Genomic DNA, 16960 nt, shown 5'->3' on the forward strand with positions numbered 1-16960 from the left:
TGAAGCACTATTCACGTACATATGCGTTACCTCATAAAAACGGCTTGAATACCATTTTATCAGCTTATTTCAATTTTCTATATCTAGAAGTTTAGCAAATGTCACTTGCTTACCGAAAATCGAAATTATACGGTAAAATATGCATTTGTTGCCAAAATCTCGCTCAAAACTTTGGTCAAGCCATCATTTTCACGAATGATCTTGAAAAGTAAACAATTTCAAGGAAATACTCTTGATGAGGGATAAAGAAAAATGTCTTTGCAGCCGTATGCGGATATTTTTTTTTTAGTTCGGTTAAGTAAATATTATATTGGCCAGTTAACTTACGTTGAAAATCCTGTCAGTTATTTCGCCATTTATTGCACAATTCTGCGTTACTTATTGCACGAATCATGCGTTATTTTCACATTCCGGCGTTACTGGATATACACGGTGTAAAAGCTTAAATACCCTTACTGGAACCAACCAGTACAAAGCGACCAGTGTAAAGTTTATTGCTAAAGGTAACAACGGCTTGCCCCTGGCGTGGTTTAGACCCACGTGGTTTGTCTGTAATACATCATTTTGTTTCCAAGAAGATTGTTCGAAAACTATCGTTCGTAAAACTGTTCGTAAATCTAAAATGTAAATGAAAGTATTCAAGCTCAGACCCTCTGAAATGCTTATACATATATAATACATCCATAAAATGACAGCAATTAAAGAAAAAAAAACTAGAAATGCCACTGTCATGGAGTGAATACCCCCGCATACCACTTTGCCAGAATCAAAAGTAGCCATTTAGAGCTCAAGGACCACCTTCCCTGCAAAAACTGAATTACTAAAGAAGTGCATTGAAAATGTCAAAATCAATACACGGCGGACAGGCATTCTTAAGCATTTGAGCACACAAGCTTATTATAGTAATTATAGTATAGTTAAATCCCTGTGACTTGACCTTTGACACGGTCACCTAAAATCAATATGGGTCATCTACTAGTCATAAACAACCTCAATACCAAATATGAAGACTGTTGACAAAAGCTTTCTTAAGCAATTGAGCGGAAAAGATTTTTTACTCAAGGCCCCTGTGACCTTGACCTTTGACCGAGTGAACTCAAAATCGATAGGGGTCACCTAATGGTCGGGATCAACCTCCATGCCAAAAATGGAGACTGTGGGTCAAAGGATCTAAAGTTATTGGGTGGATAAACATTTGAAGTCAAGGCTCCTGTGACCTTGACCTTTGACCCAATGACCTCAAAATCATTAGGGTTCATCAACTAATCATGACTAATCCCATGCAAAATATGAAGACTGCGGGAATAAGGAATCTTAAGTTATTGGGCGGACAAGCTTTTTTTTTTAATTAAAGGAACCTTTGACCTTGACCTTTGATCAAGTGACCTCAAAATCAGAAGGGGTCATCTACTAATCATGACTAAACTCCATGCCAAATATGAAGACTGTGGGTCAAAGGAATTATAAGTTATTGGGCGGACTAGCTTTTTTAGTAAAGGCCTCTGTGACCTTTGACCCAGTGACCTCAAAATCAATACAAAATCAATCAAAGGAATTTTAAGTTATTGGGCGGACAAGTTTTTTTTAGTCAAAGCCCCTGTGACCTTGACCTTTGACCAAGTGACCTCAAAATCAGTAGGCGTCATCTGCTTATCATGACTAACCTCTATGCCAAATATGAAGACTGTGGGTCAAAAAATCTTAAGTTATTGGGCGGACAGGCTTTTTTTAGTCAAGGCCCATGTGACCTTGACCTTTGATCTGATGACCTCAAAATAAATAGGGATCATTTACTAATCATCACCAATCTAAATACCAAATATGAAGACTGTGGGTCAAAGGAATCTTAAGTTTTTTGGCGGACAAGGAAATACCGACGGACGGCCGGACGGCCAGACGTCTGGACGGACAAGCTGATTCCAGTATACCCTCTTACAACTTCGTTGTGCGGGGGTTTAAAAATTGTGCATGGAGTGCACGTGCAAAAAGTGAATGTATTAAGACTAGCCTATTCTTTGGCGGGTGAAAGTTTTACGTAATAATGAATTCGAAGACTAAGTGTTATAAAGCATATTGTCATTAGAAAACGACCCATTCTGTACACAGGTGAAAAAAAAATAATTTTTTTTCACTGTTATATTATTATAGTCTATAATAATATAACAGTGAAAATATTTTTTATATATATATATATATATATATATATATATATATATATATATATATATATATATATATATATTATATATATATAATATATATATATATATTGATATTTTATTGTATAAATAACAAGGTCAAACACATTTTAGGTCAAATCAATGCCACAAGCACCTGTGATTCTGTTAACAACTTACTCTGACGAAGACAACGGCTGTTGTCTTTCCGGATCATATGACGAGTTGATTGTTTTAGTTAGAAAAGGGAAGTAAGTACGCAAACAAATAAACAGAAATATATTAAGAGTAATCTACCTTATTCAGTCAATGAATGCTATTTTATTTTGAACCAATGTTTAAGAAATGGTTCCGTAGTGTAGTGGTTATCACGCTCGCTTCACACGCGAGAGGTCCTGGGTTCGAGCCCCAGCGGAACCAATGTTTTATTTTAATTTACATACTCTTAAAGGTCTGTTTTCTTTTCAATTAAACTAGTCCATGTAGTCTGTATTTTCAATTACAACTAACGAAAGACAATAGCAAATTTTAAATAATTATATTATTGTGTCGGACGTGCACGTTCCTTGTGTATATGAAGGTTCATATGGTCAAAGTCGATTTAATTAACAGACCTCTAGAAGCTTCATAATTTTAAAAAATATTATCGTGTATATAAAGATCCTGCTTTAGAATGCCCTTGCCATACATTACGTGCATTATATTATTACCACGAATAGTTCCGATCACACCATCTTAAATAATAAACCAAACCGACAATCTAATTAAACTCAGAACCTTATCAACGCTAAATGCAAGAAATGACTTAAATAGATTTGAACTTGAGTAAGCTTGCAGCAACGACGAATTAAAAAAAAATAAAACAATTAAATATATTCGTTTACTTGTCACATTAATAAGTATCATATAACTTCATACAGCCAGTGATAAAATCTTGTAGGATATCTGAATTCTTTTACGAACGAGCGTTCATGTCAAGTACACGTGCATGGCATGACCAAATGCTTCTCACAACCTCAACCCCGCCCCCATCCGTCTGTCGGAGACTATAGGTATAAAGCGCAGCTTAACCATATGAGCCGCGTCATGACAAAACCAACATAATGGGGTTTGCGACCAGCATGGATCAAGACCAGATCAGGATCCATGCTGTTCGCTATCAGTTTCTCTACTTGTAATAGGGTTTGTAAGCGAACAGCATGGATCCTGATCAGACTGCGCAGGCTGTTCTGGATCCATCCTGGTCGCAAACCTATTATGTTGGTTTAGTCGTGACGCGGCTGATATCATGTCAGCGCTTCTCACGATTATCGTCTTCAAGATGGGCTACCTCGCAATTGTGTCAACATTTACTTATACTTAAAATGTACTTTTTAAGCTTTTATATCAATTAGGTTATTTGTTATCAGAAGGTCCTAGGGGGTAATAAAGTACCGCCAACGCATCTGAACTTTGAAACTTTATTTGCAATGTACTGTAAAAGCGCAGTACAATTTACTCAAAAAGGATATTCAACTAGAAAACAACTTAACATAGGAAAATTGTTTTACTTTCACGAGAAAGTAATAAGACGTAATTTGTATTTTTTCACAGTTTAGCCCGTAAAAAATACGCTTATTACACTTTAACCAATTCCTAAGACATTTCAAATCTTATACTTAAACGTCAATTTTTTTTAATTAACCTCTAAAAATTCAGAAATATTTTTAGATACAAATCATATCAAATGTATATTGGACAGACATATAATATGAAAACATAATAACATCAAAGCAACTTCCAATGTTTACATTCCTTTTATTGATATTCTAGGTGTTTATATATTGTACATGTATCTTTCAAATAAAACAATCAGTAATTTTTCAACTGAAAGGTATAGTTTAAAACAGTGTTTTAAAAGGAAAATATATCATTCCATATTCTTTATTAATACAAACAATTCTTTTATCTTTTCCCAACTGTTTATAATATTTTATGGTTAATATTACTTGATCCCAGTCTTGAAACTTAACATAAAACTTAAAACATTAATTTTCATCTTTAACAAGGCATGACTAATTCATTCATTAGTTGGCAATGTTTATACACGAAGGCCTCATACACATGTCATGTTGCAGGTCGTAACTCACGTAGTTAAAATGGTTAATGGATTTTTTTTTTAAAACATTATTCATACATCATATTTATACTTATTTTCTAAATCTCCCTAATCTTAATCTTCATCAGAGGACATGGTAAACTCCTTAACAATATCTTCTCCTTCCGGTACATCGTCGTCGTCATCTTCATCGTCATCCTCGTCATCATTTTCATCGTCATCATCATCATCGTTTACGTCATCATCATCGTCATCATCTTCTTTCCCGTCGTCGTACTCTACTTCGCCGTCGTCGCCGTCAGACCCTGATCCAGCCAGTTGTTCTAATTCATCACTGTCAAAATCCCTATAAAAACATCGGCAAAAAATAGTAAAAAAAGTTTATAAATTTATAAACTTCAGAGCGCTTAACTTAAAAATTGCAGGACAAAAACTCTGTAATTAAGAAACTTTGTAATTTTGTGGATATAACTCAGGCCATGCTAACAAAACTGTGCAGTAGAAATCCCTATATAACTATGAACTATTCCAAATTAGAAGCAGCGAGTGCGTTTCGTCTGCACCAGAAATTTGATCTTCTCTGACGGGATAACTTATTTATAAATAAATTATCTGAATAAATTTGTTGAATGGCTGATAATGATAAAATATATCATCACCTATCACCAGTATTGTACTAAAATAAACAACAAGCTTTTCTAGCTCTAAATCTTACATAATGTGTCATGCATGTTATATGTAACTTTATCAAACTGGAAGGGACGTAACTCATAAACAGTTACAAGATCGGAATTCAAAACCAGATCGATTTGGCTCTGCTATTTTTCGTTTAGCTTCATTTTACACTGGAAAGGTTCACAGATATGAAAATCCTGACAGACAATTGGTCAGATATAGACCTCTAAAATAGCTTCATGTTTATAAAAGCAACTATGAAAATGGACAGGGAATTGATTAAAATAAATTTTCTAATATTAACTTACTCATAAAGATCGTCGTCCTCATCATCACTGTCGTCTTTTGTTGCTTTACTTTTATCTTTTGTTGCTTTCTTTGCATCTTTTCCTTCTATATCTTTGCCCTTCTTTTTCCTCTCCTTTATGAGTTCTTTCTTCTCATCGGGCGGAAGAAAACTGCAAAATGTAAATTTTTCACGGTTTATGATTTTTGTGCCATTAGAGCTATTTGTAATTTTTATATTAAAACAAAATTACCCCAGAAAAATAAAATTAAAACCCCAATACTAGTATATCATTATTTAGGAAAAAGTGCGCGGAATATAAAATCTTGTGACTGCCGGTTGCTTATATCAATGACGTCATTATATCTACTAAGTAGCTAACCTCTCAGTTAAATCCATATCGTTGTCATCGCTATCGCTGTCGAACAAGGCCGAGAACTCTTTCTTCTCCGTGTCGGTTGCCTTCAGTGGCCCCTTTGGTCGTTTTATCTCTGGCAGATCCGTCTCTACAACCTAATAAACAGAAATATACACTTATCAAAACAATAAAAATATATTATTAAAATCCGTAACTGATGCTTAATCATAATGGAGTAGTTAATTCAACTATATTTTTATATTCATGTAAATTATTCATCAAAAAGAAAGTTTTAATTGAAATAATTATGATTCAGAGAAAACCATTTGTATAAATTAGAAAAAAAAATATAAAAAAATCAATTTCATCCGAATCATAAAGATAAACAACCTATGGCAGTAGTAAAATTATGAATAACCTCATGACCATGACCGACAAATAATTCAAGAATTATTAAAACTATGAAATGGTATGCATTACCTCATCTCTATCGGCTATACGATGCATTAGCTCCCTGTCTCTAAATTTACGCCATGTTTTGTAGAACTTGTTTAATGGAGTACCTGCCTCCAGACAACTGTCCTCCCACCGATTCTGCAAACATTTCACAATATTATTTCACAAATTGGAAGATTTAAGGGTGTTGCTTTTTTTTTCTTTTAAAAGTTTTCGGGGACAAAAACTGTCTTCAGGACATGTCGATGATATGAAATATTACACATTATTTCACATGTTTTCCCTTTTTGCGGACAAAAACCGTCTTGGGTCAAGCCTGGGACAGAAAATAGTTAACAATGTTTTTAAATTTTTAGGACAAAACTATTTTTCGGAACAGTCGCTTTAAAAATGCCCAAGTTCCGGGACAATCCTTGACGTCCGGGGCATTACGGTATAATACATGTACAATATTTAATCAATAATTTAATATGCTGGAACAAAGCGGAGATAATAAGCTAAGATACAAGTTCACTAGTTGACCCGAATACAATAAATGAATGCATTCGAACATGACAGATAAAACATTTATTTCCTGTTTGGTCATTATTGTTTACACTCCATTGGGTCGGAAGATATATGTTTTGTTAACTTCACTATGAGTTCCAAGTGCATAGACAGCCTCCAAATACAGTCATGTAATACCTTTCACCAAAGCATGTTAATCAAAACAAGGAACAAAATATTGTACACCACGCCTAAACTTCAAAAATGCACATATATCATAACTTAAAATGGATACAATGTTTGCATTCATGGCAACCATATTTACTTATACATGTCTTGTTATTCTAGTGAATCATATATATACATGTAGTCTTTGCGTGTTAAATAGCCACATTGTTATAAAACCATTATATCCTAAAGTGAGTAAGAAGGAAAATGAGTCATCATGAATTAACAGCGGACTCCTAAATACGGCCGCCATATATGTACATGTTTATGTAGCTGAAACTCCCTCTAGTAATGTCACAATAATGTTTCTTTTCACATACACAAAAGCTACATTATTTGGGCGAATTTAAGAATCTACTAGATTTCTTTTCTTAAAATAGTGAAAAAACGGAATGTCAAAAGCGCGTCCAAAACGACAAATTTGAAAATGCTGCAGGCTCCGTTTGATTCAGTCTGTTTATGAACGGTACTGGGAAGTGTAAGTTACCGTACACCCCCTAGCACCGGCTTAAACAGAATTCAACATTTAAAACACTTAAATGGGGAAATTTTTGAATTTAGAAACATCCACAGATGTCGCACCAAAATTAGGTATGGTCGATGCTTCAATCAATCTTTATATGGTGGGTGGGGAGGACCTTGTAAAACAATTCCGTGCTTTATAAACGGCCTTATTTATTAATTAATTACATGTACTTTAATCATCACAATGTATATAGACACACGCAAGTCAAAATGTCCGCTAGTTTAAAGGTCCCCCATGCGTAAAATTATGTATAACATTATGTATGAAACCATATTACTCACAATGGACTTTCTATCGGACAGATTGAGGTTAGCTGAACGGCGTCGGCTGGTGATAAATGTACTGTTCTCGTCTACCTTGTCCAGAATCTGTTTCATCTGCTTTGTGAAATTACCCACCTTACATTTCTTCACGAATTCTTTCAACTGAAATATAACAATTAACTTTTCAAATGCCTCTAAATGCATCGTACTTAACAAATTGAATGACAAATTACGGATTATAGAAATTTCGGTTATTAAAAATGAATTAAAAAAACAACAACAAAAAGTAATATTGTAACTTCAGAGATTTTTTATTAATAGAAGCTTAAGAATTATTGTAAGACACGTCAAGACAAACAAAAAATATAATCGGACTGGATTGCAAGTCCAGCCGTTTCGGACATTAAAGGTCTATCGGATATTAAAGGTCGTAAAGAGACTTTTCAACTTTTTTATGCTAGTGTTCTTACACGCCCTTCTTTCGGGCAAAAGTGAGCAATCTGACCAGTAACAAACAAGAAAACGTTTTTTTTATTTTACTTTATGAAGAAAAGGCTGGCATGCGTTCCTTACCTGAAGTACAGCTGGCAGTGCCAGCTCCGGGAAAGCTATCGTATGTGCGTACGCATGAAACGTCTCCAGAAACAATTCATATAACTGGTCGATAACGCCATCCTGTAAATACAAGAAACGTAACTGTGATAGTCTTATTGCACGCAAAAAATATACGAGTTATTTCCCTTTACATTTGTACTTTGCGATGATGCAATCTTTCGTAAATTATTTCGAATACTATTGACTCTTCAAAAGAATAAAACTAAATAATATATAGTTGACAATAAGTCGTTGCGCAGGCATATTGATTTCTGCTTTTTTATTATTATCATTATTATTATTATCATTATTATTATTATTATTATAATCATTATTACATGTATTATTATTATTATTATTATTATCATCATCATTATCATTTCTGCTTTTCCAGAGAAGACACACGGGTGGACTGTGCAAACAAATCAATTTAAAAAGTGCTCTAATTTCTAAGATGATAAGTAATTAATATGTATGTACATTGTACTCATATTTAGTACCTTGAAGAAGCAATATTAATTAAGAGTAATTGTCCCTCTGCTAAATTTAGCTTCATTGTATTTGTAAATACCTGACGATAATATATAGAAACAGTCTGATACTTAATAAAACTTTAAAAAAAACGCTAAACAGTTATGTATAAAATAAAACCTATCTACATAGTCAACGAACATGTGGCGTTTTTTTAAACCGTTGACTGTAACAGAAACATGTTTCACAAAGTTTTGAAAAAACAAAGAGAAAGATGCCTATATAAATTAGCAAAACATACATCACATATGGGAATGGCAATTACATGTTGCACAGTAGTTAGTATTCGCTTTTTAGTCATTCCGTTTATGTAATAATAATAATAATAACTTTATGTAATATAACAAGCAAGCCTTATTGAAAAACGTTTATAGCAATGTGGTCTACCAGAAGTCTAAGGTAGCGTCTGGTACACGCAATACCTTTACAATCCCATCGACAATTTCCTACTTATTTAATTTTTTCCACTCGTATATATTTTAATAATCAAGTCGTTTATTCTATCATTATAACAGTACATTGTCTTTCTTAAGGCCTCGATCACGTCATTGTTTCGTGCAGGATCCGCAAGACATTCGTACGAATTATTTAATGTTGCAAGGTTGTCGCAACGTCGCAGACTGTTTTCTCGACATACACATAATTTCTGCGTTTTTTTTGACAGATTTCGGACATATCTAGACTGTCGTTAGATAATCGTACGGCAGACTTACGATTTCTAGAGGTTTTCATGTAAAAATGTTTTGGGTTTGTCTTGCTAGGACCGCAGGTTTGCCGAGCGAGCATCTTGCAGCTACCAGGGGCCGTAATCAAATGATGTCAAATAACAGATATTCAAATCTGTCAAGGTAAACTGCGACATAGACTGCGACCTTTCTACGGCACAGATTTCTCTAAAAGTCGTACGAATCAAATTTCGTGCGGCTGATGTGATTGAGGCTTAATCAAGGTATCGCAACCGTTAAACATTCGTGGAATCTCGGCCTGTTTCGTCACATGTAAAAATGAAATGAGCCGCGCCATTACAAAACCAACAAAATGGGTTTGCGACCAGCATGGATCCAGACCAACCTGCGCATCCGCGCAGTCTGATCAGGATCCATGCTGTTCGCTTACAAACCCTATTACAAGTAGAGAACCTGATAGCGAACAGCATGGATCCTGATCAGACTGCGCGGAGGCGCAGGCTGGTCTGGATCCATGCTGGTCGCAAACCCACTATGTTGGTTTTGTCATGACGCGGCTCAAATATCCTTTCATATGACCTAGAGCAACAGAAAATATGTGTCAAATAGGCGCTTTAGAAATAAGAAGTAAGGTTCAAGTCAATGATATATATCGAAATATATTTAGAAAGATTGTACTGAGTATATAAACTCTTGGGCAAAAGGCAAAGTTATGTTAAGATTTATAAAATTCTCGTTTAAAGCCAATTTCACAGACGTCCAATTTCTAAAATTAATTTTTTTTTTCATTAAATTTGTTACGAGATTAAATTTTATGGAAAGGACGCAAAAGTTAATTACAATCAGCAAAATAAAAGTGCAGATAATCAACTTTCTATTAGAAGGACTTTGCCGAGATTTTCTTTATAAGGCAGACTGTAAAACAAATTTAAGACGGCTTACAGAAGACTAATTCTATGCCATTTTGCTCTCACAAGGGTGTGGCAACTTTTAAGCAAGCACTTTTCATTCCCCTAAAGTAATTTCATAACTTTCTCGGATGACGATTTGATATTCCCCAAATAGAAAATATTTGATTATAGGCACTGTATGTTATTGACTTTCTTTTATAAATGAAAAACCAGGGTAAAGTCTCAAGGAGAATGTGAAATACCAAAGATCGATGGGGGACATGTCGTGAATTCACAATTTTTACTTCGTGAATTCAAGTTTCCAACTTACAGAATTCACGATTTCAACCACTCGATGAAAATAAATCTTGTATTTTTTGAAAAAAAAAACCCTCAAATATCCTCTATGTATATACATGTACATGACTATATTGAGGTGTTAATTCTTAGGAAGATGCGAAAGAATCGGTTGGCATCAGTTACTTTAAGTGTAATATCTACAATATATTTGTAATATAATATTAGCAGAACTAATTGTTTTGAAGCACTGACTTCTGCTTTGCTTTATAAAAGTGATGGGACTTGTAGTTTATCCCCGGAAACTCGTATATGTTGTTTTAGGAGGCATATAACCTCATGTATGTAATATTCATATATTTTAATACTTTGAATGTGTTAAATTTATATTGTTCCTTGTTGAGGGCGAGTTCTCTCGTTAAATAAAGTCTGCATTATTATCATCATCATTATCATCATCATCATCATACAAGAAATTAAAATCTCCGAATTCTTTAAAACACCTTACACATGAATAATTTATATACAAGTCCTCGGCAAAGAAGAGTAAAATCCAGTGGAATAAAGAAGGATCAAATCTGGGTATTAACACATCGCCCCATAGACTTAAGAGCTATTACAAAACTTAGCGCCCGACATTTTGTTTTAAAGACCCCCCCCCCCCGTTTTTAAAAGTACAGAAATGTGGATAAAAAGCAATTAAAAATAGGTTATAATGGCGGCAATATTAACAAACACGCTCCCAATCACGTGGGTTTCGCTCCCAACCACGTGGGTTTTCAAGAGATTTGCAGAGGCGTTAAAATATCTGCTATCAACCTACCCTATTTCCAGACAAACCTTGTACAGAAATAACATTCGTTGCCATATCGTTTTGTCCTTATATAAGACCCTTGCTGCTTCCCCCAGCAGTTATAGACTTTAAGCGATTACATTATTAGCAACAAATTCTCTAACACCACCTGATGTCAAGACTTAATTGAAAAACCAAGAACTCACATAGGTGCCTGTAATGCTCGCCTTTGTTATCCTTCTTTTATTTCTTTAAGATTACCCGGATTTAAAGTTTAAACCTACAGGTATTTATTTAGCTCGATTTTGATGAGAAAAAATAATTTAAGCAAATTTGAAATACTCGTAGTGTCCAACTGTATTTGTCATCCAATGAAAACGCTGTATTTCTGTGCGTTAATTTTCATAGAAGAACAAAAGTCGATACTATATCGAATTCGTCCATAGTCGACTTCTATTTTTCATAGTGCTTCATAGAACCGCATAGTGACGTAATAAAGTGAATGATAATGAGGCCAAATAAAGGTTGGCACTAAATATGTTAGTATTCATCCGTTCTACAGAATTTAGAAACATTCTCCTGTCGCTATCGCTCCCGTCGAAGTTTCTAATTTCTGTAGAACAGCACGGATGAACACTAACATATACTTGGGGTATGCTTTATAAAAGATATATCTTGAAAGCAGTGAGATTTTGTTTTATTTATGGTTTATTTTCGATAACAAAAGACTTTCAGCTGTTTTACTGCATTGACACAGCGAGCTGTCCCGATTCAAGCCGGTATTTTAAAGGTCTCATAGTATTGATAGAAGTGGAAAGTGGGATCGACCCTGCGGCAACTGGGCGTTAAAACTGGACCACAGAACCGCTCTTTACCTACACTACTCTAATTTATATAGATGCTTATTGATTTATCTAGACGCTTATTGATTTATACAGCTGCTTATCTCGCGGCCGAATTTTCATGAACGCTAAATCGAGGAGATTCAAAAATCTTAGAAGAAATACAATCACTTATAAAAGGATAAAAGTCGCCAAAATAGTTTGAAAGAACTCCTTTGAGGTCCAATAGCCTAAAATCATTAAAATTGCAATTACTTCCGAAATCAACAGGTGCACTTAAAATAGGAAACTAAACGATATAAAATATGTCAATTTACTCTGAATCAAATCATTAATCGATTTTAAATGCGATTTTTTTGGAGCTAGTTTGACTAAAAAACGTTGCAACGCTTTTCTTTTCGGTGTTAATTTGCTCAATGTAAAAGGATTATTCCTGGTAAACGGTGTGAGCAAATGATCTGAAATTTTGATTCATAATTTCATACTTTCATCCAGTTATACAAAAATATTGGAAAAAAAACTTTCGGTCCCTGACAAACATACTGACAGTGGAGTCCCTTTAAATAGTCGAGCTAAAAATGGAATTTATTTTAGTATATATGTTAGAAAGCTAATAAATCGGAGACAAACATTAGACATTTGAGTCATTGGAGATACAGATATTTCTTTTACCTTGAACGATTTATCTTGAAGTTGTGGTTTCGTGAATTTGAGAATACAGGCAAAGTTGACTGGCTTGAAGCTCAGGGATTTATGTTTCTTGTTGAAATCGGTCAGTTCAAACACCTAAAATATATATAAAAAAAGACAAGTAACTCTCTGCTATAGAATAAGATAAGTACATTTTCATATTGCCGAATATTGTTCTAAAAATAGATCGAATGCCCGTGAAACAGCCATAACTTTACGCCATATCACATGCTATATCACTATGTTCCTGAAATGGCCAATACAATACCATGAATCTAAAATAGAATCTTGTTTTTGAAATTATTTTTTATGAAGTGTGTTGATAAAACCTGAGAAATAGGTGACTGCATTGCTCAAGTGTATAGCTGCAGAAAGGAAAGAAAGAACAAACGAAAGAAAGAACGAACTATCTAACTAACTAACTAACTAACTAACTAACTAACTAACTAACTAACTAACTAACTAACTAACTTACTAACTAAACAAGCAAATTCGTTGAATTTATATCCCCCGCCGAGTACTGGTTATTATTAACACAACAACTGAAGACATAAGACTTTATTTATATATTAATCATGGCATAAACTGTAATATTCTTTGAACTTGAAGCCTAAAAATGTACCTTCAAACAAGAAGAATTTTTAAGTTTTCACTATATACATATAAGGAAAATCTATGACCCCCTGGAGTGGGGCCAATTTTGACCCCAGGGCTAAAATTTGAAGAATTTTGGTAGAGGACCTATATCCAGACGAAAATACCCAGGTGCACAACTACACATACTGATCAACATTCCTGTAAAGTTTCATGACTCTAGGTCAAATACTTTTTGAGTTACATGCCACATAAGTTGAAAATGACAAAATTTTACTAAGTCAAGGGCAATAACTCTAAAAATACTAAAAATATCCAGACGAAAATACCCAGGTGCACAACTACACATACTGATCAACATTCCTGTAAAGTTTCATGACTCTCGGTCAAATACTTTTTGAGTTACATGCGACACAAGTTGAAAATGACAAAATTTTACTAAGTCAAGGGCAATAACTCTAAAACTACTAAAAATATCCAGACGAAAATACCCAGGTGCACAACTACACATACAGATAAACATTCCTGTAAAGTTTCATGACTCTAGGTCAAATTCTTTTTGAGTTACATGCAACACAAGTTGAAAATTACAAAATTTTACCAAGTCAAGGGCAATAACTCTAAAAATACTAAAAATATCCAAACAAAAATTCCCAGGTGCACAACTTCACATGCTGATCAACATTCCCATAAAGTTTCGTTGAATTCCAGCCATCAGTTGCAGAGAACTACTCCGGAAACGAAATTCTAAGTCAAGGGCAATAACTCTAAAAATACTAAAAATATCCAGACGAAAATACCCAGGTGCACAACTTCACATGCTGATCAACATTCCCATAAAGTTTCGTTGAATTCCAGCCATTAGTTGCAGAGAACTACTCCGGAAACGAAATTCGGACGGACGGACAGACGGACAGAAGGACGGACGGACAAAAATACCCAGGTGCACAACTACACATACTGATCAACATTCCTGTAAAGTTTCATGACTCTCGGTCAAATACTTTTTGAGTTACATGCGACACAAGTTGAAAATGACAAAATTTTACTAAGTCAAGGGCAATAACTCTAAAACTACTAAAAATATCCAGACGAAAATACCCAGGTGCACAACTACACATACTGATAATCATTCCTGTAAAGTTTCATGACTCTAGGTCAAATTCTTTTTGAGTTACATGCAACACAAGTAGAAAATTACAAAATTTTACTAAGTCAAGGGCAATAACTCTAAAAATACTAAAAATATCCAAACAAAAATACCCAGGTGCACAACTTCACATGCTGATCAACATTCCCATAAAGTTTCGTTGAATTCCAGCCATCAGTTGCAGAGAACTACTCCGGAAACGAAATTCTAAGTCAAGGGCAATAACTCTAAAAATACTAAAAATATCCAGACGAAAATACCCAGGTGCACAACTTCACATGCTGATCAACATTCCCATAAAGTTTCGTTGAATTCCAGCCATTAGTTGCAGAGAACTACTCCGGAAATGAAATTCGGACGGACGGATGGACGGACGGACGGACGGACGGAAGGACGGACGGACAACGCCAAAACTATATCCCCCTCCCGATTCCATCGGCGGGGGATAACTAACTAAGTAACTTAAGAACAAACAAACTTAAACAGTTCGGACATAGTTGGCATGTCTTAATAACAAGATAACGGTGTCTAACATTGTTTTCTTCTTATGTATTTTTTACATTTTTGTGTATAACGTCAATCAATTTTGACAGGTTCCTAATCAACATGACTTATAAAAACATAAAACCATTTGCTTATCATTAAAAAAAAACACAATTTATAACAAAAAGCAATCCGACTAAAGATATTGTTAAGTTTTCTATGCTAAAAACGCTTAAGGAACTATACTTGTACTCATCAGATAGTTTTAAATATATTTTATTCTCTGATTTTTATTATTCATTTACTTTTTTATTTCAATCAGAGACATAAATAACATCAAATGTTCATCAATTAAGTTTTATTTGCTAAAATTGCCTAATTTTTCACTTTTTGATAAGCACGAGTGATATTTCAATGGAGTATATAGGAGCTGCTTATCTCTGTTATCTATGTCTCTGTTTTAATCAATCAATTAATCATTCAATTTATTAATCAATCATGATTATTTGATTATTTAATCAATTAACTTAATTTATTTTCCCTAAATTTAATTTTATATACATGTAGTATTTTCATGGCCAACAAAAAAAAAAACAACAACATTAAAGGGGCCCTTTACATAAATGTTCATTCTGAAATACTTATAATTTTATCAACATTTAATTTGTATAAGAATATACAAACGATACAAGCAATTAAATACTTTATGGAAAATGTGCATATTGTAGACCAATCACAAACACGAAATGAGCCGCGTCACGACAAAACCAACATAATGGGTTTGCGACCAGAATGGATCCAGACCAGCCTGCGCATCCGCGCAGTCTGATCAGGATCCATGCTGTTCGCTATCAGTTTCTCTACTTGTAATAGGGTTGGTAAGCGAACAGTATGGATCCTGATCAGACTGCGCAGATGCGCAGGCTGGTCTGGATCCATGCTAGTCGCAAACCCATCATGTTGGTTTTGTCGTGACGCGGCTCAAATCAAACTTTAAGTTATTATACGTAAATTACGCATTTTCACGATAATTCAAACTGGGCTGTAGGGCTTAAAAAAAGTAGGACAATATGTTTACGAGCAGACAGATGTCGCAATCATAGGACAACAGACCGAGAAAATATACTTTCGAAAAATCTGGAATTTAAAAGAACAATGGCAAAAAAACATTAGTTTAGTTTATCATATATATGTACATGTCTATATTTGACCTGTTTATCATGCACTTTTATGAAACAGATTTGCAGACAATTTTCATTTCTGACTAGCCTTTTTACCCGCTTTACAACATTTTTGGGACCTACTGATATGTGACTAATTCGGAACAACTCCAGGTAGGAAATCACTGACCTTTCGAAGGATAACTAGAAATCCCTCTATCCCGAACCACGCTTTTTACCGAGCCGTTCCCCGACCATGTATAAAAGTTGTTAAAATTAAAACATGCTATATATATTGTTGCTTAAAATTGCTTTTAAATCTGATGTGAAAGATCCTGAAACTAATGTTTTTTTATGGTTTTATATCATTAATATGAAGATTTATCAATATTGTAAGTTCCAAAAAAGCATTATTTGTAAAGATATTACCAAATTTACAGTTCAATTTAATAAAGGGAGGTAATTAGAAATTTATTTTAGATAAAGTCCAAGCCAAATTTTTCAATAAGAAATGAATGCATATATTTCAATGATTATATATAATGCGTTTAAACATTTGCAATACATATTTAACATATTCCTGGATGTTTGGAAATTGTTTTAGAATAATAATTATATACATATATAAAATTTCAATTAAGTGTTGTTACATGCTAAATTACAACATACAGGATCTTCAACTAAACGTTCTATATTA

The 16960-nt window shown here is 34.0% G+C and overlaps 1 protein-coding gene and 1 non-coding gene across 2 annotated transcripts; one reads left to right on the plus strand and one right to left on the minus strand.

Moving 5' to 3' along the window:
* The first annotated feature begins 2524 nt into the window (after positions 1 to 2524).
* On the plus strand, positions 2525 to 2597 carry Trnav-cac (transfer RNA valine (anticodon CAC)). Its single transcript has one exon. It is a non-coding gene; the product is annotated as a tRNA-Val (tRNA).
* A 1426-nt stretch (positions 2598 to 4023) lies between these two features.
* On the minus strand, positions 4024 to 12972 carry LOC132734999 (nucleolar complex protein 2 homolog; the record flags this gene model as incomplete). The annotated part of the gene is given in 7 exon segments (XM_060721900.1): positions 4024 to 4621; positions 5259 to 5408; positions 5619 to 5749; positions 6075 to 6188; positions 7572 to 7715; positions 8127 to 8228; positions 12859 to 12972. Coding segments are annotated over 7 exon segments (987 nt in total), but the record flags the coding sequence as incomplete, so codon positions are not given.
* Between the last annotated feature and the right edge of the window lie 3988 nt (positions 12973 to 16960).

This window comes from Ruditapes philippinarum, unplaced genomic scaffold (assembly GCF_026571515.1).
Source record: "Ruditapes philippinarum isolate M1 unplaced genomic scaffold, ASM2657151v2 ctg3058_1_1_1_1, whole genome shotgun sequence".
Classification (NCBI taxonomy): Eukaryota; Metazoa; Mollusca; class Bivalvia; order Venerida; family Veneridae; genus Ruditapes; species Ruditapes philippinarum.